The sequence below is a fragment of the Pelodiscus sinensis genome, chromosome 11 (assembly GCF_049634645.1).
Source record: "Pelodiscus sinensis isolate JC-2024 chromosome 11, ASM4963464v1, whole genome shotgun sequence".
NCBI lineage: Eukaryota > Metazoa > Chordata > Testudines > Trionychidae > Pelodiscus > Pelodiscus sinensis.
In genome coordinates, this window is record NC_134721.1 from 19,973,695 (window position 1) to 19,995,077 (window position 21,383).

A 21,383-nucleotide genomic window follows, 5' to 3' on the forward strand; every position below is an offset into this window, starting at 1 on the left:
CTTGCCTCTTTCAAGCTGTAGCTTTAGCTCATAGCTTTGGTTCTGGACATTCCCCGGGTCATTCCCTGCTGTGGTAGCCAAGATGGTGGCTGACATGCACTCATGTGAAGGTCACACATTTCCAGTGGTAGGCCATAACCTACACTTGTGCCTGGGTGAGGCAGGCAGGAGCCAGGAAGTAACAGTAAAATGAGCATGCTTGTATAGCAGGCACCAACTGTGACTAGGACCTGGCATTAATCCTGCAGTTCCTACACCTTCCTTCCAGAGCAAGGGGTTGCAGACTTTATCCCAGCAAGCAATGAAAGGCAAACAGCTGCTGCCTAGCAATGGTCAATTCCAGTTTTGATCTGTGAGCTCAAATACCCCTGTAATGTGAGCTGAATGGCCTCTTCTCCGTTTTTCCTTCACTGCCACAGGAGAGAGTAGTTCTGCTATTCTCATTCCAAAGCAAAACTAAAGTTGGTCTGAAGCAGAGCCCAGGACACCTGTTCCTGATTGAAGGTGGTCACCCTGATTCTCTCCAGTGGGATCAGCTGCTTGCATTTCTTCAGAATTATACCATTTTTCTGAACTATGAATGGGCACAATTGAGGGGGCATGTCTGCTGGTGTCTGGCTGCTGGAGCCAAGGCTGGGATCTAACTCAATTACTTTTGATTACATCAGCTCAATTGTTTTCTGTTTTTACTAATTCTTTGCAGACTTTAAAAATAAGATATTTCCAGAGAGATTTTTGCACGTTCTTAGGTGCTATCACAAAGAGACCTCGTTACATTGTGTATCAACTGTTCTGTCAAATAAAACTTAGGGGCTGTGTCCAGATTGGCCAGTTTTTCCAGAAAATCAGCCGCTTTTCTGGAAAATCTTGCCAGCTGTCTACACCGGCCGCTTGAATTTCCGCAAAAGCACTGACTTCCTACTGTAAGAAATCAGTGCTTTTTGCAGAAATACTATGCTGCTCCCGTTCGGGCAAAAGTCCCTTTTGCACAAAAGTTTTGCGCAAAAGGGCCAGTGTAGGCAGCTGAGATTTGTTTTCCGCAAAAAAGCCCCGATCGTGAAAATGGTGATTGGGGCTTTTTTGCGGAAAAGCGCGTCTAGATTGGCCACAGATGCTTTTCCACAAAAAGTGCTTTTGCGGAAAAGCGTCCGTGCCAATCTAGACACTCTGTTCTGAAAATGCTTTTAACGGAAAACTTTTCTGTTAAAAGCATTTCCGGAAAATCATGCCAGTCTAGACGTAGCCAGGTAGTTACGGCCTGTAATAGCACTTTGCTCAAGCCTTACAACCATTCCTGTCAAAGCGCCCAAAGGATTATGTAAGAATATGTAGCCATCTCTAGTGTGAAACACTGCGTCTATTTGATGGCTGAGAGTAACACTGCACAACAGTAAGCCAGGAAGTAAAGAAGCACAGAAACTGGGGTTGTGGAATATGATTAGGGACAATGTAATGATCCAATTTGAACTGAGCCAGGACACCAAGAGTCCAGAATCTTTACAAAAAACTGCCAGGGGCTCTTTAGTGACCACAAAAGGTCAGATTTATATCTCAATGACAATGATTTCCTACAGCACAATTCCCCCAGCGTTCTGCTGCAGAATGGGCTCAGATCAAGGGGAAGAGAGCTGGAAGGGCCCAGTGGGGGAAGATCAGAGCAAACAGTTATAAGCGTCTTAGGAGCTCAGCTATTAATATTTGACTTGGTTAGCATAGACAAGCTTACTCTTTAATTGGGGAATTTCAGCAGAAAGACCGGAGGGAGGAAGCCATAGTTCTGTTCATGGCAGCAGGTGAATCCTCTAGGGAGCAGAACCTGAGCTCTTTAAAAACACCTGGAATGCTAGCTTGGAAGAATCATTTGCTCCATTCATCATCAGGGAACAAAGGATCTTTTCTTTTTCCTTCTTTGACTTATGGAACTGCTTTGTTTTTCCTTTAGAAACTGATGAGTGAAGGGCTTATGAAAATGAGGGGCTGAGCAGTGCTAGCTCAAGTCAGTTAAAGGCTAAGCAGGCCCAGCAAAAGTTTTATTTCACAATCCTGCCAATGCACCTCTGCCCTGACCTCCAGCATCCCTTGCTGTTCAATCCACGGCCCCTGGAGCACATAGCCTGCCAAAATGTATTAGCATGAGGCTAGCAAACTCCTGTGAGGACTAATGCTGTGAAGGGCTGAATGCCTTCTGTGAGGTGCTTAGGACCTTGCATGTCTGCTGAAGTTAGTGGTAGGAAAGGAAACACAGCAGGCTCAGCTCCCTTGTTCCCTACAGCAGGATGAGAACATGGGCTCAGCATGCCCAGCCATGGCTGTATTCCCAGCACACAAACACTCTGAACATTGGACAGGACTATGTAGCACTTTAAAGACTAACAAGATGGTTTATAAGGTGATGAGCTTTCGTGGGCCAGATCTGAGGAAGTGGGTCTGGCCCACAAAAGTTCATCACCTTATAAACCATCTTGTTAGTCTTTAAAGTGCTGCATAGTCCTGTCTTTTGTTTCAGCTACACCAGACTAACACGGCTACATTTCTATCACTATTCTGAACATTGGGATGGTCCATGCTGTTCAAACCAGTGATGCACCACTCACATCCCAGACCTCCTGCTGCCTCCTGGGAACATGAGCTGACACAGTGTTGTTTCACGTGCAAATTACATTTCCCAAATGAGGGGTGGCTACTGTAATCTGTCTATTGAACGTGGTTGTTACACAAGAACCTCTTTCATTTTTGGAATCCTTCCTCCTGAACATTCTCCCCAGCACCCACCAGCCTGTTGCAAAGAGTTGGCAAAGTAAACTCAGCACTGTAGCCACCTGTTCCTAATCTCACTGGGAGCTGAACAAGAATAATTAGCAGCTGCCAACTGCAGCCCTCTCAATTAAGATGCTAATCAGAAGAATTAGCAGGAAAGTGAGATGAACCTGTCAATAAAGCCTGCTTTGCAACCCGCTTAGTTAGGGCTCTTTTAAAATAAAGTTTGGTGTCAGTATTAGAGCATCTTGCAATGGACTTCAAGCCAGGTATGGAAAGATACTTAAACAAATACCCCTAATGTGCAGGCTTCTTCCTTTTTTGTTTTGTTTTGTTTTCATTGCATGTGAAGGTAAAGTTCTGATCCCCTTTGGTGCAAATGAATCTCCTTGGGTATCAATCTGTGTCACTATTGTTTTCTTATTCAACTGTAGCATAGCCTCTCTGGAAAGGGGCAGAATTTGGCTTCTCTTGGCATATTTAATGTAACTTAGCCCCCTGAACTCTTCCAGCTTGATGAAAAGCCTGAGATCTACTCAGAGCAGCCTCTGGAAAAGCTGGTGCCTATAGAGCTGAGGGCTTAAGGGAGAAAGGCTCCAACCTTCCTGGAATCAGGCTAGTGTTCTAGAGGCCTTCTAGTGTCTCCATGCTGCTGACAAATAATATTACTGTTTCTGATGGGAGGCCGGATGGCTGTGTGGCTAAACCATTTGACTAGAGACTTGGGTTCTCTTTTAGCTTGCCCCTAGGCTTCTTGTGTGATTCTTTCTCACTTAGTCTGTATGTGCCTCAGTTACCCACCAGTGAAATAGAACTAATAATGCTTCCTCTGCCTCTTTGACCTGTCAGGCCCTTGAGGCTGGGCTGTCTCTCTCTAGGTGTATGCCCACACTCTAGCTAGAGGCATGATTTATAGCTGATTCAGGCACCTACCTGTGCTCGCTCACTGGAAATGCCAGTGATGACTCAGCAGCATGGGCTGCATAAAGTTGCCTAGAATGCTGGGTAGCTACTTGCATTGCTAGCCCATGCTGACACCTGTACCCCTGCATTCTTACAGCTATTTGTAGCTATGATTGCATCTTAACACTAGCACAAGTACGTCATCTTCTTCTCTTCCCTACTTCCTACAACTAGATGTACCACGTGTGTTTGTACAGTGCTTAGTACGATGAGGTGTGGGGCTTGTAGATGTGATTATAAAACTACCTTGTAGATGTGATTATAAAACTACCTCCACTTGTGAATTCACTTGAGCTTTTTTGGATGACTGTGGTGAGTTAAAAGGGAGCGTTGTATCGTAAGACTGGTGTTTGGTTACGTGTAAGCAACCTCTTCATTTTACCCTTCAGCTGAAGTAACAAAAGTGCCAAGGATCTCTGGGATCTTTAACCATAAGACTAGACCTAACCACCCACCAACTCTAAGCATGGTGATTGAAGCACTGAAGGCCCAAAATGAAAAAAAGGGCACCTCTGTCATAGCCATCAAGCGCTACATCCTTGCCAAGTACCCAGCTGTGGACCCTATCAGGCTAAAATACCTGCTGAAGAAGGCCCTGGCTAAAGGTCTTGACCACGGCTACCTGATTAGACCCCAAAACTCCGTAGCATTAGGAGCAACTGGAAGGTTCAAGGTGAGTGAATAGTCTGTCTACAAAGCCAGCCGGCAGTGGAAATGTCTGGGGCTTTAGCCACAGTGGAGCAGTTGCATGGGCCAGGGCTGTCCTCACACTTTGCATTGTGGGCTGTCTCTCCGATGCTCTCTGCAGCAGCATTTCAGAGGACAGGCTGGATGGGGTGACGACTCCGGGCGAGGGAAGTGTTTCTCCAGAGCAGGTAGGGTTATGAGCAACCCAGTATTGATGAACAGGTTCCCTCCTCTAAGTGGGAGTACACAGTACTGTTGTTGAAGAGTGCTCTGCCCAGCTCTGTAAAGGAGTTTGTTGTTGGCTAAGTAGAGATGTGATATCTCTACCCTGAAAATATTAATTCCTTCCCTGATTTGGACGCTGGAATGCCCTAGGGCAACTAACTGTTGCAATGTGACTGGGACAATAGAAAGTGACTTCCAGTCTCCAGCCTTGGCTGCATGTCCTCTTGTGATGCAGTGTTACAGCAGATACTGCACACGTTCCTGCAGCCAAAGGGAGAGGCCACCTACCTCTAATTCAGTCCATACTTCCAGCTCCTGCAGACAAGCTTCTGTGCTTGTTTGGTCCTGGATAGATCAGGTTTACCGACTGTGTTAAGTGGCAACCCTCTAGGCATGTGCTGGAGCAGAGCCGTTTCAGGGTTCTGTTCTTGTACTTCTAGCTAGCATCAGAAAAGCCCAAGCTTAAAAAAACCTCTGGGAAGATGGATCCAGCTGGAGGAAAGGTTCCTAAATTGGAGAAGGTGGTGAAGAGGAAACCCAAAGCTAAGATGGATGCTGATAAAAAAGCCATAAGTAAAGGTAAGGGCTGCTTCCTTCCTCTCCTCCTCCTAAACTAACGCTCCCTGCTGAGATGTCAGCTGTGTGCAAAGAGATCAAATGTGAATTTTAATGCCACCCAAGGAGACCAATCTCTGTGTTCAGGAAGGGCTTCAGGATTCTCTCTACAGTGGTGACCTTGGCAGACAGGGCTCATCTAGACAATGTGGAAGATTCGAAAGAGGATATGCAAATTCCTAAGGAATTTGCATAACATCTCCTGCTCTCACTTTTGAAAGCGGAGCTTCGAAAGTGAAAGTAATCAAGCATGGTGTGTTTGTGTGTAGTTTGTTTAAAAGCTGCTTTTCCTCAAAAAATGAGGTTTACGTGGCTTTTTTGAAAAAGGGGAGAGGGGTTGCTGAAAAATAACACGTCTTGATTATTTTCACTTTTGGAAGTGAGATCCCATGGAATTTGCATATCCTCTTTCGAATCTTCCGCATAGTCTAGATGAGTCCACAGTGTAGGAACTAGAACCCAAACTGCTGTGGTGGAAAGGCTTTTATGCTAGCCATGAATTGTGTGCATCTCATTTGGGCTGGAGCCTATAGAAAAGCTGAGCATTTGTCGCAAGAGCCACTGTCTTAAACCAATGCTGTGTATCTTTCTGAAAGGAGGGAGGGAGGGACCAGAATGTGCACTCAGTCCATGGCCAAGTCTGATAACTTGGCTGGATTGCTCTGCTCAGTGCCCAGAACTCTGTGCCTAGTTGCCCTGCATTAGTCTGTCACCTTGTCTTCCTAAGGAACACATTAGAATAGTTAAAGCTCCTTGGCTTCCATTGGAATCAAGACTAGAAATGGCCTTTATGAATCTGGCTCCCCAGTGTTTTGGAAAGGGATTTCTCAGAACTGGGGATCTGCGTCAGTCAGCCAGGAATGAAATGCTCAGGAGAGGGGCTTAGGTGCTGAAGTGGCTGATGTGGTGTGCCTGGCTGATGGGCAGCATGGTGCTTCCCTCTCCAGGATGAGACCCTCCTAAGCCTGGCTAGCTGCTTGCGTTGCCCATGTCCTAGCAGCTGAAACTGCTCCAGACTCTTCCTCTGACCCCAGCATGTACTGCACTGCCCCCGTTCTGCTGGTGGCTAGCATCCACTTCTGCTGCCAGGGTGCCTGTCTGCTCTTAGGCATGTTTAGAGCATGGCCATAGGACTGGGACCTGCTGGTGATATAGGCATTCCCATGCTTAGATTGAGCTTCTTTTTCAGGACCTCTGGCATGTTGGCTTAAGTGAAAGCTCCAAGCATCTCCCTGCTGGTGCAGTGAGACCACTGACTGGACTGCTCTGAAAATGCAGATCAGTGGAAATCTAGATGCCTAGGTTACTTACTCACTGCAGTACTGCTGGTGGTGGGGACCATGTTCCCTCTAATCTTCCATCCATGTGCAAAATAACTTTTATGTGCACTGAGGCATGTGCAACTGTGCACCACTGGGGGGGGGGGACCCTAGATGTGGGTGCTCTGCTAATCCGCTAGGTGGCATTAGAATTAGCCTGAGCTGCAGCTCTGAAAATGTCAGCAGTGCTTATTTAGGCTTCTAAATCCCATTTAAAATCTGACCCAAGTCTATGGTGCAGTGTTCCTGCTCTAAAGTGGAGCCCACGTGCCTGCGTGGTTACTCCATGGACGCTATCTGGTAGATCAGGGATACTCGACATGTGGTCCGCAGTTTGGGTTTATGCAGGGCTCCACACATGGTCCGCAGGTGGGAGCCAAAGCAAAAGTAGCCTTCTGTTGATATGTGTTTCAATAGTTGCTCATTAAAAGAGCTGTTATATGGATGGAAATTGGGTAAATATTGCACTTTTTTATATCAGCAGAACTGACTTAAATGGGGCCTGTTGTTGTGTAGTCTTGCTTTAATCTTTGTATTCATGCCTGTCAGTGTGACAATCTATTTGCATGTATGTGCAACAACACGAAGTTGCAGCCCTCGGCATGTCCTGTGAGTATCATTGGAAGCCCCGGGGGCCACAAAGTTGAGTAGCCTTGTGGTAGATTCTGCAACTGCTTTGATCCTCTAGGGAGCCCTTGTTCCTATTCAAAGAGCAGGGGCACTTCTAGTGCTGCATGAGTAATACCGGAGCTTCACTGAAGCTTAGGGCAGGCAGCTCCAGAGACAACTAACTTTCCTTCCCATGGCACTGACAATCTGGTAGACATAAGTAACAGACTCACTCATGTCACTTCTTTCCTGTCTTCTCAACAGATGCTAAGGAGCAGAAACCAAAACCTGCAAGCAAGATCCCCAAGGCAAAATCCACTACTGTAAGTACTGGGTGCCAAATGAGGGATTCCATCTGTCTACCTTGTTCAGTTCTGTGAGCTCTTCCCTTGTGACTCGCTTCAGGCGCTGCCACTCTTGCAGGTTCCTGTTTGTGGTGGTATGTTTTTGTTAAAGGGACTTGCCTGAATCTGTAGGGAACGTTGGAAAGGAAACAACTTCCTGCTCTAGAGTCCTGAAGCATTAACTCTTCTTCCTGCAAAGGGGGGGAGGGATCAGAACTGCTTCATAGGCTTTAGAGATAGCCAGTGGCTTATGCTGCAAAAAAGTCTATGCTGTGGAATTCGAAGCTGCAGCGGATAAGAAGAATCAGCCTCTAACTTGGGCACAGGCTTGGGGAAGGCTGCTATTGCAGTGACGTTTTTTTTTTTTCCTACTCTCTTGTAGAGCCAGCCAAAAGCTCCTGCTAAGTTGAAGGGACACAGTTCTGCTCAGAACATTGTGAAAGCTGACAAGATACCAAGTACAAAAGAGGCCCCTCGAGCCAAGGCAGTGGGGACCAAGAAAGCCACCTCCAAAGAGAAGCCAGCCACAGATGTAGATGGTGCCTCCAAAGCAAAGCAGGGAGACAAGATCAGCACTTCCAAAGCCAAGGGGACTGCTACTGGGGCAAAGGGACCTGCAAGGGCAAAGGTGGCTAAAAATGAAAATAAGTCGGCCAAAGCAAAGGTAGTTGGCGGGACAAAGAAAACTGTTGCCAAAGGAAAGTCTGAGGCAAAGAGCCCAGTGAAAGGCAGGGGGAAGAAGCCAGAGGCAGCCACAGGCTCTCTGATCAGCAAAGCAAATGATGCAGAAGGCAAAGTCTCGAAAGCTGGAAGCAAGCTTAGCAAGAAAGCAAACTAGGGCTTCCCTGTGCTGAACAGACAACTGCTTTGGCCGGAGGATGGGGCACACGTTTGCAGAATGGCTGTCTCCCGCCTGCGGAACACAGCAGCTCTGTCCTCACTTCCAGATGTGACCAGTGTTGTGCTTTTTTAACTATGCTGTTGGTGTCTCAACTTCTGAACTAAACTTACTGATTTTAATCTTGTCTGTCTTTTTTCAATAAAGTTACTGATCTTAATAACTAAACCCTGTTGCCGGAGTCATGTCCCTCGCACCCGGGTTAAGGGCCTGCCCGGCCAACTTTATACACCCTGCCATCACCCTGGAAACGATGAAGCATCAATTCCTTCTGCCTCTTCTCCCCCCTCCCAACTCCAGCTCAGCTGAAACCTGAGCCTGAGACCAGCTGTGGTGAATTCCAACTTTATAATGAGGACAGTGATAAATGCCAGTTGGGTGAAAGGGAGCAAACGGAATGTGGCAGCAGTCCAGAGGGGGTGGAGCAGGGGAGTGAGGAAAAAATAACAGGACTAAATGACAAAATAGTCAGGGATGGTGTTCCAAAATGTGACATGTTCTGCAATCATGTGTCTGGCTCCAGCCAGTGTTGGGTGTCCAGCCAGTGTGAAGCTACAGGGGGCTGGGTGCTACATTAGTTGTAGAAACGTCAGGAGAGGGCCCCAGCCAACAATCACATGTGTAGTGGTGATCAGCCTCCACGTGCCTGCCAGCTGGTGTTCTGACTAGGGCAGGCAGCCTCCAGTTCCATCCTAGCTTACAGAACAGCCAAACTAGCTGGGCCAGAGCATGCTGGTGCTAAAGTCCCACTTGTTAGAACAGTGGTTCTCAAACTCTTTTTCCAGGTGCTGCTTCTTCTCCTCCCCCCCCCCCCCCCACACACACTTGAAAATTGCTGAGGGTCTTGGCAGACCATATGCTTCTAAATGTTGTTTGTACCGTTCTCTCTCTATTGGAAAGCACTTTATAAAGTATTAAAATACATGTCCAGACAAGTGATTTCCATTAAGTTTTAGCAGTAGGTGGGGGAGCGACAGCTCTCCCTGACTGTGGGAGTTTCCAAGCTAAGCCTGGGAAGGAGTGTGGCAGCGGGGGGGGGGGGGGGGAGGGGGTGGACCCTTCCCTGGTAGGCTTGGGGCTGGGGAAGGTTACCTTGTAGGATACTCATGGCTATGACAGTCAATCCTCCCCGCCTCCATGTTCCACTATTCCCCACCTATCCCTATTTCTCTAAAGGCCACCTCCTCCCCTTGCATGTGTGTCTTTTGCAGGGTCCAGGTCCTTAGCTGGATTTTATCCACCCCCACCCCCACAGCACTCCAGGGCAGCAGTGAGAGCCAGCACAGTTCATTTTAACCCTTGCTGAGTTGGAGTCTCTAGCTAGTAGTACTAAGAGGAGATAGAAGGCCCCTGAAGTGTGAGTGCACTGAACACACTGGGTGCGTCTAGACTGGCAAAAATGTGTCAGCTGTCTACACTGGCCGCTTGAATTTGCGCAAGAACACTGACGTTCTAATGTAAGAATTCAGTGCTTCTTCCGCAAATACTTTCATGCTCTGGCTCAGGGATAAGCTCTCTTGCGCAAGAATACTTGTGCAAGAGGGCCAGTGTAGACAGGCACCTTAATTTTTTCTGCAAGAAAGCCCGATGGCTAAAATGGCCATCTGAGCTTTCCTGCGCAAAAGCGTGTCTATACTCGGCACGGATGCTTTGGTGCAAAAGCATCCGTGCCAATCTAGATGCTCTTTTGCGGAAATACTTTTAACGGAAAAACTTTTAAGTATTTCCGCAAAATTGTGCTAGTCTAGACGCAGCCACTGAGTGGGATGCTCTCCAGCCTTTGCTAGTGGAACAGGCCAGCTGCCGAAATAGGCTCTGCTTCCACACACTGCTCATTGTTCTTCTCCACCAGGTAAGCTTCTGAGCTGTTGTTCCCCCTGCAAGGGGAGCAGGGTCTAGTGCAGGAGTGGGGAACCTTTTCCGGGTCAGGGACTCCTGACCCACAGAAAAATCAGTCGGGGAGGGGGACTGCACACAAGTGAGAAGGGCCAAAAGAACCCCAACCCCTCACTGCTGTGGCCCCCAGTGGGGAAGGAGGAAGACACTCCTCACATTCCCCTCACAGCAGAGCTTTGGGGGGAGGGGCTAGGCTAGTAGATTTTGTGTGCTCTAGCCCCATGGGAGACTGGAGCACCAATACTGGGGGGGGGGGGGGGGCTAAGCCTTGGGGCAGAGGTGGGCAAGTCACGGGATCCAGCTCACAGCTCTCTTCCTGGGAACCTTAAGCGCAGCACAAGGACACACTTTAAACATGGCTGCTCTACTCTGGGAGCAAGGAGGGAGGCTTTGTGCTCTGCCCCACCCCTCAGCAAAATCTCTCAGCTCCCCTTGGCCACTTTCTGACCAATAGCAGCTGAGAGATTTTGCTGGCAGCAGAGGCAGCCAATGAAGCCTCCTCCCTCCATCTTTCCCCCCTTCACTCCTACACTTGGCTGGAGCAGAGCCACATGGAGCAGCTCGGGACTGCAGCCTTCAGATTCCTGCAGGGCTACTCACTGAGAGCTGCCTAGGTAAGTGCCTCCCAGCCAGAGCCTGCCTCTGGCACCCCTACCCTTGATCCCCTGCCAATTACCTGCCCCAGGCCACCACCCAAACCCTCTGGATACCTTTCCTCCAGGTCACAACTCCCTCCCAGACCCTGAGCCCCTCCCTCAGGCCAGAATCCTCTCCTGTACCCCACGCCACTGCCCCAGAGCACAAACCCCTCCTTCCCCCAAACACACTCAGACTCCACACCCTCCTGCACCTCAATCTCCTACCCCAAGCTCCCTTCTGCACCCAACCTCTGTCCCAGACCCCCCCAAACTGCCACCTCCCTGGTAGAAATGTGGCCCTTGACCATGTGCCAAAATTTTGGAGTGGTGCCCCCTCCCGCCCTTTAAACATTATTGCCCACCCCTGCCTTGGGGGCTGCATCCAGCTCCTGGTGTGAGGTTCCCCACCCTGGTCTAGTGTCACGGTGCTGAGGAGGGGCCTGAGTACCAAGGACCCAGAGAAAGTCGGATTTCCATGGCTTAGGCTGGCTGAAAAGGGAAACTGGCAGTGTGAGCGCCGTCAGCTGGGCTGAGCCCTGTTTGGTTACCTGTGGTCACAGGCCTCTGCCCCCTGGACTGACAGAACTGTGGCTCCTAGACTGAGCTCCAAAGTAGGGTCTAGGGGTGGGCTGTGGTGGAAGGGTGACCTATGTGCCCTTGCCCTGCTGTGCCCTCATTTCTCCAGCTGCAAAAACGGCGATCGGGGCTTGTTTGCAGAAAAGCGCGTCTAGATTGGTGTAGCCAGACACAAAAACCCCATCCTGTTTTTCCACGAGCCCCATCTTGTTTTTCCCCCCCCCAGAGAGCAAGAGAAAGGCAGTCAGCCTTTGATGCCCTGGGAACACAGGTTTGCTGCCTGTCCCTGACTCTACCATAAACAGAAACCAGACAGTAAATGGGCTAGCTGACGACCCGGGGCCTCCCGTCGCCCTGATGGCTAGTACCAGTAATTGACACGCCTGCACTGTCCCAGGAGAGGAATCTTCGCCCATCACATACCAGAGGTGCCCATTGTCTGCATTTTCCCAGGTGTAAATTATGCTTTGCATCCTTCGTGGGAAACTTGGCATTCAAAGCCATTTTTCCTAATTGGCCACTTGAAACCAGGAAGAAGCCTTCATGACCCAAGGGGTATAAAAGAGGTTCAGCAGCCCACCCCATTTGAGCTCCAATCATCTATACCTGCTGGCAGGTATTGATTGTCTCCCGAGGTCTGTGGGACGCCCAACCTCGCCCTACTTCTTCCCGAGGGATTGAGAGAAAGACGCTGGCCACGCCAAGTCTGGAATGCAGGGGTGAGAATATATACCTGCTATGTGTCTATTTTGCATGCATTTAATAAGAGCTCAGAGAACCAAAGGGTTTCATGGTACCTGTAAGTGACTTATTAGTGTAATTTCTGTCCTGTCCTTTGTAGTGGCTGTGTTATCTGTAACACAGCAGTAGCATTTAACAACTAAGTTTACCCTGTAACAATAAAATAGTAACTGTTTAAGCTTTAACCTGACTCCTTCAGTTGCTGTAACAGAACCAAGCACAATTTAAAAGAACTTCAGCCGGTCATAAGGGACTCACTGCCCTGACCGTCGGCTGACAATTGGCCACGGACGCTTTTCCACAAAAGCACTTTTTGCGGAAAAGCGTCCGTGCCAATCTAGACGCTCTGTTCCGAAAATGCTTTTAACAGAAAACTTTTCTGTTAAAAGCATTTCTGGAAAATCATGCCAGTCTAGACGTAGCCATAGTCTCAGACATGATGAAAATACCAGGCCCTGGCCAGTAGAATGCAGCCCACCTTCTCATGTTTGGAAGTTTAAAATAAGGTGTGAAAAATCAGGATATTGTGTTTGGGGGGTTACAGTTGCATATATAAAATACCGCCAGCCAGAGTCCTGGTAACAGCAGGATGTCAGGCCACTCTGTCTTAAAACTAAAGCGTGATTCTTCCTCTGATCCAGGCTACAAGTAAATTTCTCCATGTAGCTAGGCAACGATTACTGGGTATACGCCACCCCCCCCCCCATGCAGTTGGCCAAAAAGGTTCCCACATGTTTGATCACGTTTTATTACAAAGATAAGTTTTCAAAGATTCCACCAAAGAGCAGGTAAGGGAACCACACAGACAAATATATGACAAAGTTAAAATATATTACAAAGGATGAGGGTTCAAGGCAATGCATTCTTTCCTCATGCGTCTGTTTCTTCCAAGGAGCTGAAAGAAGGAGCATGTGTCTTTTCTTTTTCTTTGCTTTGGAAAAAAGATTAAATAAAGCCTAGGCCATAAGGCATGCTCACCCACCACAGCACCTGACACAGATCCATGGCCTCACACTCATTCACTGCCTACTGATTAGGCTGTTACATTCCCAGTGCTTCTGCACAGGGATCACCCCCCTCATGGGAACTTCCACCTTTCTTTCCTCACATGCCCTCCTCTGTATGCTCTGACAAGTCTCATCTTCAGTTTCCCCACACTGGCCCTGTGTGCATCTGGCAGCTGTTCACAGTTTTTAAAGAAAAAAAATTAAGTATTTTTAAAAAAATTATCTTTCAAAATAAAATGTAGCCCAGCTACATTTGTAACATTTCTAGACTAAAGCCACTTAGTCAGCAACTACAGTTAAACATCCACAGTGTATGTACTTTGCTGCAGTTCTGGTTAAACCTTTTTCTCCCCCCCACCCCTCATAAAGTGTGTAATTTTTAAAATATATGTAATATAAAATCAGCCGTGATGCTCTAAATCACTATAGAACTAGTCTACACTCCAGGCCTTTCTGAAACATTTGAGCCACAGATCCTGGCACTGAGCCATCCAAGGACTTTTTTGGTTGACCCAAAGTAGCACATTGCCAGGTTAGTTCATAGCCAAGTGATCAGATGGCAGCCATGTGCACTATGGAGATTCCCCTTTAAGCCCTGTGTTGGGTGAGGTAGTATTTTTTTTTTTTTTGGTATTATGAAAGTTTGGTGCCAAACTGGGTTTGGATTTCATGGCCTGTTTGGTTTTCTTGCATTTGTGTGCTGGCTTCTGGTACATCCCATGCAGCTAACAAAGGTGCCATGTCTAAAAGGGAGCCATGGAATTGTGCTATGGTCCTTCACCAATGGGCAGAGCGCTTGCATTCCAAGATGCTACTCTTCTGCAAGCAGCATAAAGGGATCTGGGTCAGCAATGTTAGGAGGAGTTTTTGCTCTTGCACCAGTGTAAATCCACAGGCATTGTAGCAAAATTGCTCCAACTTTACATGCCTGTAATTCCATTGGCTTGGAGTAACTTAAATGGAGTCACTCTCAAGTTACACTGTGCTCACTGAGGGCAGGATCTGTCCTAGAATACGTGGAGTCATTCCAACTCACAGGGATTGCTAAATAGGCTAATTCTGTAAAAGGTGAGTTTAGTTACATTACATTCGCTTTGATGCTCGTTGGACTTGTCACATCAATAATCTTCCATTCATTTAAAGTCAAAAGTTGCAGCCGTCAGTATGCCAGACACAGCAAGACCAGAAGCTGCTTTAGGAACAGACCCATAATACTGGCCTGGGTTTAGTTTATCTTCATCACAACATCTTTAACTCACAGCTGCTGAGCACCACGTGAACTCCAAAAGGGGTTCGGAGGGACTAGCTGACACTGGAAGCATAGCTTTGACCAATTCTGCGCTATTCCACCAGTGAAAATATTTAAATAACAAGAAACTCACTGGCATTACTCCAGGCTGAAAGAAGAATTCAGCTGTGGGTTGTAAATGCTGGAAGATAGGGAAGATGCTATCAAGGGCAGGAAACTTTTCCATTTGACCCCTAGCGTATCTTTTCCTTTTACTTCTAGGTTAAATTACTCCTGTGACCAGCTGCATGAAAAGTGGCTATTTAGGGGATATTGGTCAACTCCACTTCAGTGTGTGCACAACCATCTGGGAAACTTAGGGAAGTGGGAACAGCTGCCCCGATTTGTTCCTCATTTCATTGTCAAATGGACAATACAATCCTTCCAGCTAGGTAATGACCATTTCCGTCCAGGGTAAAGTGCTTTCACATGTCTCGACTACTTCGGAAGCAATCTCATTGTCTAGTCCATGAGTTCCCCACCTGGCACAAGTTGCAGATGGAGGGGTTATGTTTACACATACAGTACAAAAATCAAAGGCACAAAACACATCTAATGCAGCAGATAGTGTACAGTAAATAGATTCCCTGGTATTTAAAATATACAGAACTCAGAGGAGTATGGTTAAGGGAGTTCTGCTGCTGCTCCAATAGCCTGTGAAACCTCCATTCATCACTCCCTGAGGCTTCCCCGCTGCTTTGCATCCATCATTATCGCTTGCCTAGCTTGGGCTCCAGTCCGTGAGGAGTCTCTTTGGGAGCATGGCTGCTCACACGCAGGTTACAGGAAAATAATAAGTGGCACGTCTTGAGTTCTGGCTTGAAAAAGCAAATAAATTACAGGCGCCACGCAGTGCAGATCAATGAAAGGGAGTTCAAGCTTTATGAAAATGTTGTTTAGTGGCTTCTCATCCCTCGCTGGCTCATCTCACCCCTGGCCATGCCCTCCACCAGTGTGGGGACAGGGTTACCCTAAGAGACACAATCCAATATATTTCTACATGTATATATTTTGTTTAAAGGCATGTTCCCTAGAGGACAGTGCACTACAGAGAAGGTCACTTCCAGGATGAGGTCCAGTCCAGAGCACCCACTAGGCCTCACTGCAGCACTCGTAAATATTGTCCTCCATGAGCGCAATCACTTGCTCAAACTTGTGCTGAAGCTGCGTGCGTCTCGTTGTGGGGTTAGAATCCAGGGCATTCACTATCTGTAGGAGCAAGAGCAGTGAGGTGATTAGATGAGACTAGGTTACTGGTCTTCTAAGCAGCCAAGGGCTAAAAGAGAGAGAGAGAGAAAGAGAGAGTGTGCATGTATGTGCGTGTGTATGCTTGTGCAAATCCCTCTTGCCGCAAAACAAACAGGAATGCATTAAACCTGCTCTTTAAAGAGCAAATTTCAGGCAAGAAGAAGGTATAATGACTTGCACATAGAGAGACCTGTTCTGAATACGCTGGTGAACTGACCAAAGGGTTGAAAATGCACCTACGTTTTAAAAAATCTCTGACTGAGTTTACAGGAGGCGGGAGGTGAGAGGAGACAGAAAGAAAGAGACTAGACATATGGGCATCCAAGTTCCTCAGTTAGGACCATTCCATCAGTGATGAATGAAAGGTCTCTTCCTTGTTTGGCCTCTTTTCTGTGGGACTAGGGACAGGTAGGACACTTGACTGATACATCACAAAAGGACATCTGAGACAAGATGGGTAAGCTAATAGTTTTCATTGGACTAACTTTTGTAGATGAGAGAGACAAACTTTCAAGCTTACACAGAGCTCTTCATGTCTGGGAGTATTGTTAATCCAGTGCCTCTATTCAGCCCATGAGTTTTAAAATATAGCAGAGTTATGAATTTAAGTTTAAAGTCGTAACTCTGTTAGACACCAAAAATCATGGACTGAATAGAGATGCTGGATTCATGGATTATTGAAACAATTTATAAATCACTAGCAAATCTCCCCTCCCAGCTTCCTCTTCCACTCCTCCCATTTCTTTCCCCCCTACAACGTAGAGGTGTTAATGGTCATTTCACCTTGACGGCTCCCTTGAAATTTGTGTTGTTTATTTATGCTAAACATCTGTTTCACCTTGCATTTAGCTGTGGTCCTCTTAGTACTTTTCCCAGACGAGAAGAAGAGCTCCACGAAACTCAAAAGCCTGTCTTTCTCTCTCACCAACAGAAGTCGGGCAAAGGGAAGATGTTACCCCACCCACCCTGTCTCTCTATAATCCTGAGACTGACATGGCTACACCAGTGCTGCATACGAAAAAGATATCAGACATTTCCCCACAGTCCCCTCCTGGGAATGTTGAACACTGACTCCCCCCGCCCCAGACAAATGAGGCTGCTTACCTGAGTGCGGTATCTTTTGGCATATTTGTATATTTCAGCCATGGCTACATTGGTGTTAAACTCATTCCGATATTTCTTCATAAAAGAGAAAACAAACAGGAGGAATAATAATCAAAATGCAGGAATCCAGTCGTGTCAACCAAAAACAACTGGAGTAATAAGAGGCTTAGATCTGATTTTGCTGTAAATTAACATTTGATCAAAATGCTTAGACACTTGTTCCTGTCTACATTATTCAAGCTATTATACTTAGTGATTTCAGAGGCAAAGGCCAAAATGCAATCTTGGCACCAAAAGGGCCCATCTCCACAGATTACAGTGGGAGTGGCATTTCTTTATGTCCGGGATGAATTTGGAACCATTTTAATAATACTGTATGGTACCAGTGTGATCTGAAGCTCTCTGTGGTAGGGATGTTAAATGGCATTTAATCAGCTAATCGACTAGTCGATGGAATTTCCATCGACTAGTTGATAAGGGGGGAAGCTGCTGAGTAGCAGTGGGGTTAGCTCACAGAGCCAGGAGCTAATTTCACTGCAGCTCTGCCTTTTAAATGTACTAAGAGCCATGGCAGCATTTCAGAGTCAGCACTGCACGGAGCCCGGGATCAGCTCGGGAGTCCCCAGCTGATCACGGGTTCGTGCAGCACTGCTTCTTTGAAACACTGTGGCAGCATTTCAAAGGGGCAATGCTGCACAGCTGATCCTGGGGTTAGCACTGCAAGGAGCCCGGGGTCAGTTGGGGACTCCAGCTAACCCCCGGTTCCCTGTGGCGTTGCCACTTTGAAACACCATGGCGGTGTTTCAAAGAGGCAGCACTGCACAGCTGGTCCCGGGCTTCACATTGCCTGAGGTTAGCTGGGGACTCCAGCTAACCCTGGGCTCCCTGCAGTGCTGCCCCTCTGAAACACCACAGCGGTGTTTCAAAGCAGCAGCGCTGCACAGGTGATCCTGGGCTCCGTGCAGTGCTGGGGCTTTGAAGAATCCCCTCTTCCCACCCCCCTTGCTGTTTCTATCTGATAGAGGCCGCAAGGGAGGAGGGAAGCAACTAGTCAACTAGCCCTTAATAACCTTATTCTAGACTCCTTGAGCAGCTGGCTCCTGTGGCTTCCAATTCCCAAGAGCAGGACACTCAGGTAGCCAGCTGGCCTTAGAGCCATGAGAGACCTAGGCCCCAGCACCTTGGTAGTCTGCCAGGCAGAATGTTGTTAAAAAAATAGCAATGGGATGTTTCATTGTTTTCCAAATCAATTTTTTAAATTGTTTCATGGAGAACATCAACATTTTGTTTTCATTCTAAATCCTTTGCAAAGTGAAATTACCGTTCACAGCTCCATATTATTATCCCCATTTTAGAGAGGGGGAAACTGAAGCCCACAGCAGTGAAATCACAAAGCCACTAGCAGACTTGGCCACAGAACCCCCAAATTTGTTCACTCCCAGTGCAGGGCTCCGCACTAAAGAGGGTCCTAGCTTCAGAATCAGCGGCATCTTGAATCCTTAGGATTCTTCTGTCTTCACAGCAGCACATCACTCATTCCCTTCATACTCCCCTCTAGGGCAAATGAGCAGGGCCAATGCCCAACAATTTGAAGCCTGCAGCTGGAGAATGTGAATTTAGTGGATCTGGCTCCATGTTTATAGAGAGAGAGGAGAAATGATTTGTCCCTTTCTGGTCCTCCTTCAGCATTAGCATATATGATGCTCAATGCCAGTGTCCTGCACTACTGACAGCTGATCCCCCCCGTTTTCCGCATGGGTTACCAACCATTATGGGAGCCAGAAAAGCAGTGCTCAACAGCTTGGAGACCACCACCACACTCCCTTAACAAATTCTATGGGGCTGTTCCTGCTCCAGGGGACACCACTGAGTGCATAAGTGGACCCTCTTTAAAGCTACTGAGGCTTCATGGATTTCTTACCCGTGACTCCTCTGCGAGGTGTGCGTTCATTTCCTGCTCACTGAGAGGTGGCATGTCGTGGATCTGTTTGTAATAGCGCTGCACTATTTTCCTATACTCTGGAATCTCCTTGGCATACAGTAGTTTATTGGTAGGCGAGTCCTAGAGAAAAGGAGAGAGAGACATTGGCTCCAATGCTTATGGCTTATTCCTCGGTCATCTGGGTTTCACACTGAAATAAGAACTTCAACTGCATTAAGGAAAAATCTAAACTTGTTGGTCCTGGCTTTAACAACTGTATTGCATAAAATGCATACACAATTGCAAAACTCATGTGCACATATGACGACTAAGATCAGTCAGAGTACTGGGTCTGTACCTGATGAGGTGATGTCTACATTTACACGTGCAATTTGGGCACCCACTGTTTAAAAATCAAGCAAGTTTTGCAGTTTGACATATTGGCCTTGGATTCTTTTTCAATAAGAGTTTTGATTTATTGTTTAGTCATCTAAAATAATGCGATCAGCTCACATTGTGTCTGGTCAAATGCATGTAAATTAATAAAGGAAAAATACCAAATTCACTTCTGTTTTGTCCAAATGGAAATTAATCATCTTGTTTCCTCTGCCCAGCTATGAGGGATGGTATAGCTCCACCAGCACTTACTTAGGCAAAAGTCCAAGTAAACGAGGGGGGATCAAAGAGATCTTCCAGATAGTGCTACTCCTTTCAGTAGTGTTACCCTGGAAATGACCTGGGCCTGTGTTCTTTACACTATGCCCTGAAGGTCAACAGACTGTCTGTTGGGACAAGGAAGGGAGCAAGTTCTAGACTGAATGATGCTGTACTGAGAATAGCCTGTCCCAGACACACAAGTCCAGGGACTATTAGCAGGGATCTGCTGACTACAAATGTTGCAGGCACACAGAGAGGGGAGAAATGGATCCTTCAAATAGAAAACCAGGTAGGGTTTTCGAGGTTGATAGCAGCACCTTGCAATGCAGCAGGCCATAGCCGTGAAGCCATTAGGGTGCAGGTACAGTATGTGGTATGGCTCGCACCTGTAAGAGTATGGCTTTTTGCTAGGGGTGTAATTTCAAGCTCAAGGAGACATATCTGCCTAGCTCCGGTGGACCACAATGGCAGTGTGAGTGCAGCGGTGGGAGGAGCTACCCATCCCCCTATACAGCCCTAGTATCTCCAATGGGATCACACCTGGGGCAGCTGTTTTTTCCACCACTTCTGCTGCTGTGGTTGCGCTTCTATTTTTAAGGCTCTAGGCAGTGGAGGCGTGTTTCTGTGAGATGGAAATTAGACTGCCAACTCACAGTGGAGACATACCCTTATTACATAGGTGGCAGCAGCATTCAGCATCAACTGGAGGTCTTATGTGGATTTCAGCCCCACAGGGTGTGTTTTTTGCAATGCCCTGCATATTTATATAGCCTATTTATAACATTTCTTTTGCAAACCTGAGGGAACCAAACTTCCTCTTAGTTACTTCTCTGTTTTTGTATGCATATGTATCATAATTGTATGTTGGCACAGGGAGGGCATGCTATCAGTTTATTGCATACACAGAATACAGATATATATGATCTGAGTCTAATCTCATACCAGTTTAAGTAACTCCACTGAAGTCAGTGCAATTACATCAGTGTAAGGCTGGTGACATACTGTATATACAGGCCACTTTACTTTTATGCAGGAGATTTATTATTCCCACATTACTCAATGATTCCTTTTTATGCTATTGTGTTTCAGAAAACATTTCCATCTGCTGTCTGACCCCAGCTGACCCCCCCTTCTCTAATCGACAGTTTGACAAGGACAAATTATAGGTGTTTCGTAACAGACTCAAAAATGTTCAAAACCCAAACAAACAAAAATCAAGCACTCATTAGATCTTCCTCCAGTATTAAATCTCTCCCAGTAAAGGCTTCCTGATGCTTTTAATTTAGGTGGAATGCTCTGCCCTGACACCCAGCCCCCCACGGGGCGTGCTCTGCGTCACACACTGCAACATGAGGACATGATTTACAGCACTCACTCATAAAACTTATTTATGTCAGGAAGTTTCAAATGTCAACACCAAACTCAGCGGAGCCAAAGGGAGGACTATAAAGCACACACACAAAACCTCTCTTCCATACAGCTGCCTGAGCTATGGGGTTTGAGGGTGATGTGAGTTACATGGGGGTAAAATGAGTAGTCGTAAGCGGAGAATCAGGCCCATACTTTCTAGAGAAGAAGTGGGTTGTGCCCACAAAAACTCATACCACCATCTATATTTTTTGTTAGTCTCTAAGGTGCTACAGGAACACTCGTTGTTTTTAATTTTTCTAAAGTTACAGACTAACATGGCTACCCCTCTGAGGCTTTCTAGACCTCTGTATACTTATTGTCTGGTTCTTGAGTCTTTACTTCCATGATTTCAATTAAACTGTTTATGGGATAAAGAGACTCAGGATTAAGCCCATAAAGACCAATAACTGTTGAGAGGGTAGCCTCAGCAACATAAAATCTAGAGAGGAAGCCAGATGCTTAGGTCTGACTCAAATCTCC

General features: G+C 46.9%; 2 protein-coding genes across 2 annotated transcripts in view; one reads left to right on the forward strand and one right to left on the reverse strand.

The window, feature by feature from the left end:
* The first annotated feature begins 2,907 nt into the window (after positions 1–2,907).
* On the forward strand, positions 2,908–8,603 carry H1-8 (H1.8 linker histone). The gene is made up of 5 exons (XM_006132866.3): positions 2,908–3,026; positions 4,110–4,393; positions 5,073–5,211; positions 7,440–7,498; positions 7,902–8,603. Exons 1-5 carry the CDS (start codon positions 3,011–3,013, stop codon positions 8,355–8,357), a joined length of 954 nt encoding a protein of 317 aa, XP_006132928.2. The 5' UTR covers positions 2,908–3,010; the 3' UTR covers positions 8,358–8,603.
* A 4,395-nt stretch (positions 8,604–12,998) lies between these two features.
* Positions 12,999–21,383, reverse strand: part of PLXND1 (plexin D1) — a 145,410-nt gene continuing 137,025 nt past the window's right edge. The window contains exons 34-36 of the mRNA XM_075938737.1: positions 18,837–18,977; positions 16,916–16,990; positions 12,999–15,772 (exon numbers count right to left, since the gene is read on the reverse strand). Coding sequence (XP_075794852.1) covers positions 15,656–15,772; positions 16,916–16,990; positions 18,837–18,977 — 333 coding nt within the window. The 3' untranslated portion in view covers positions 12,999–15,655. The remainder of the gene's footprint in view (positions 15,773–16,915; positions 16,991–18,836; positions 18,978–21,383) is intronic.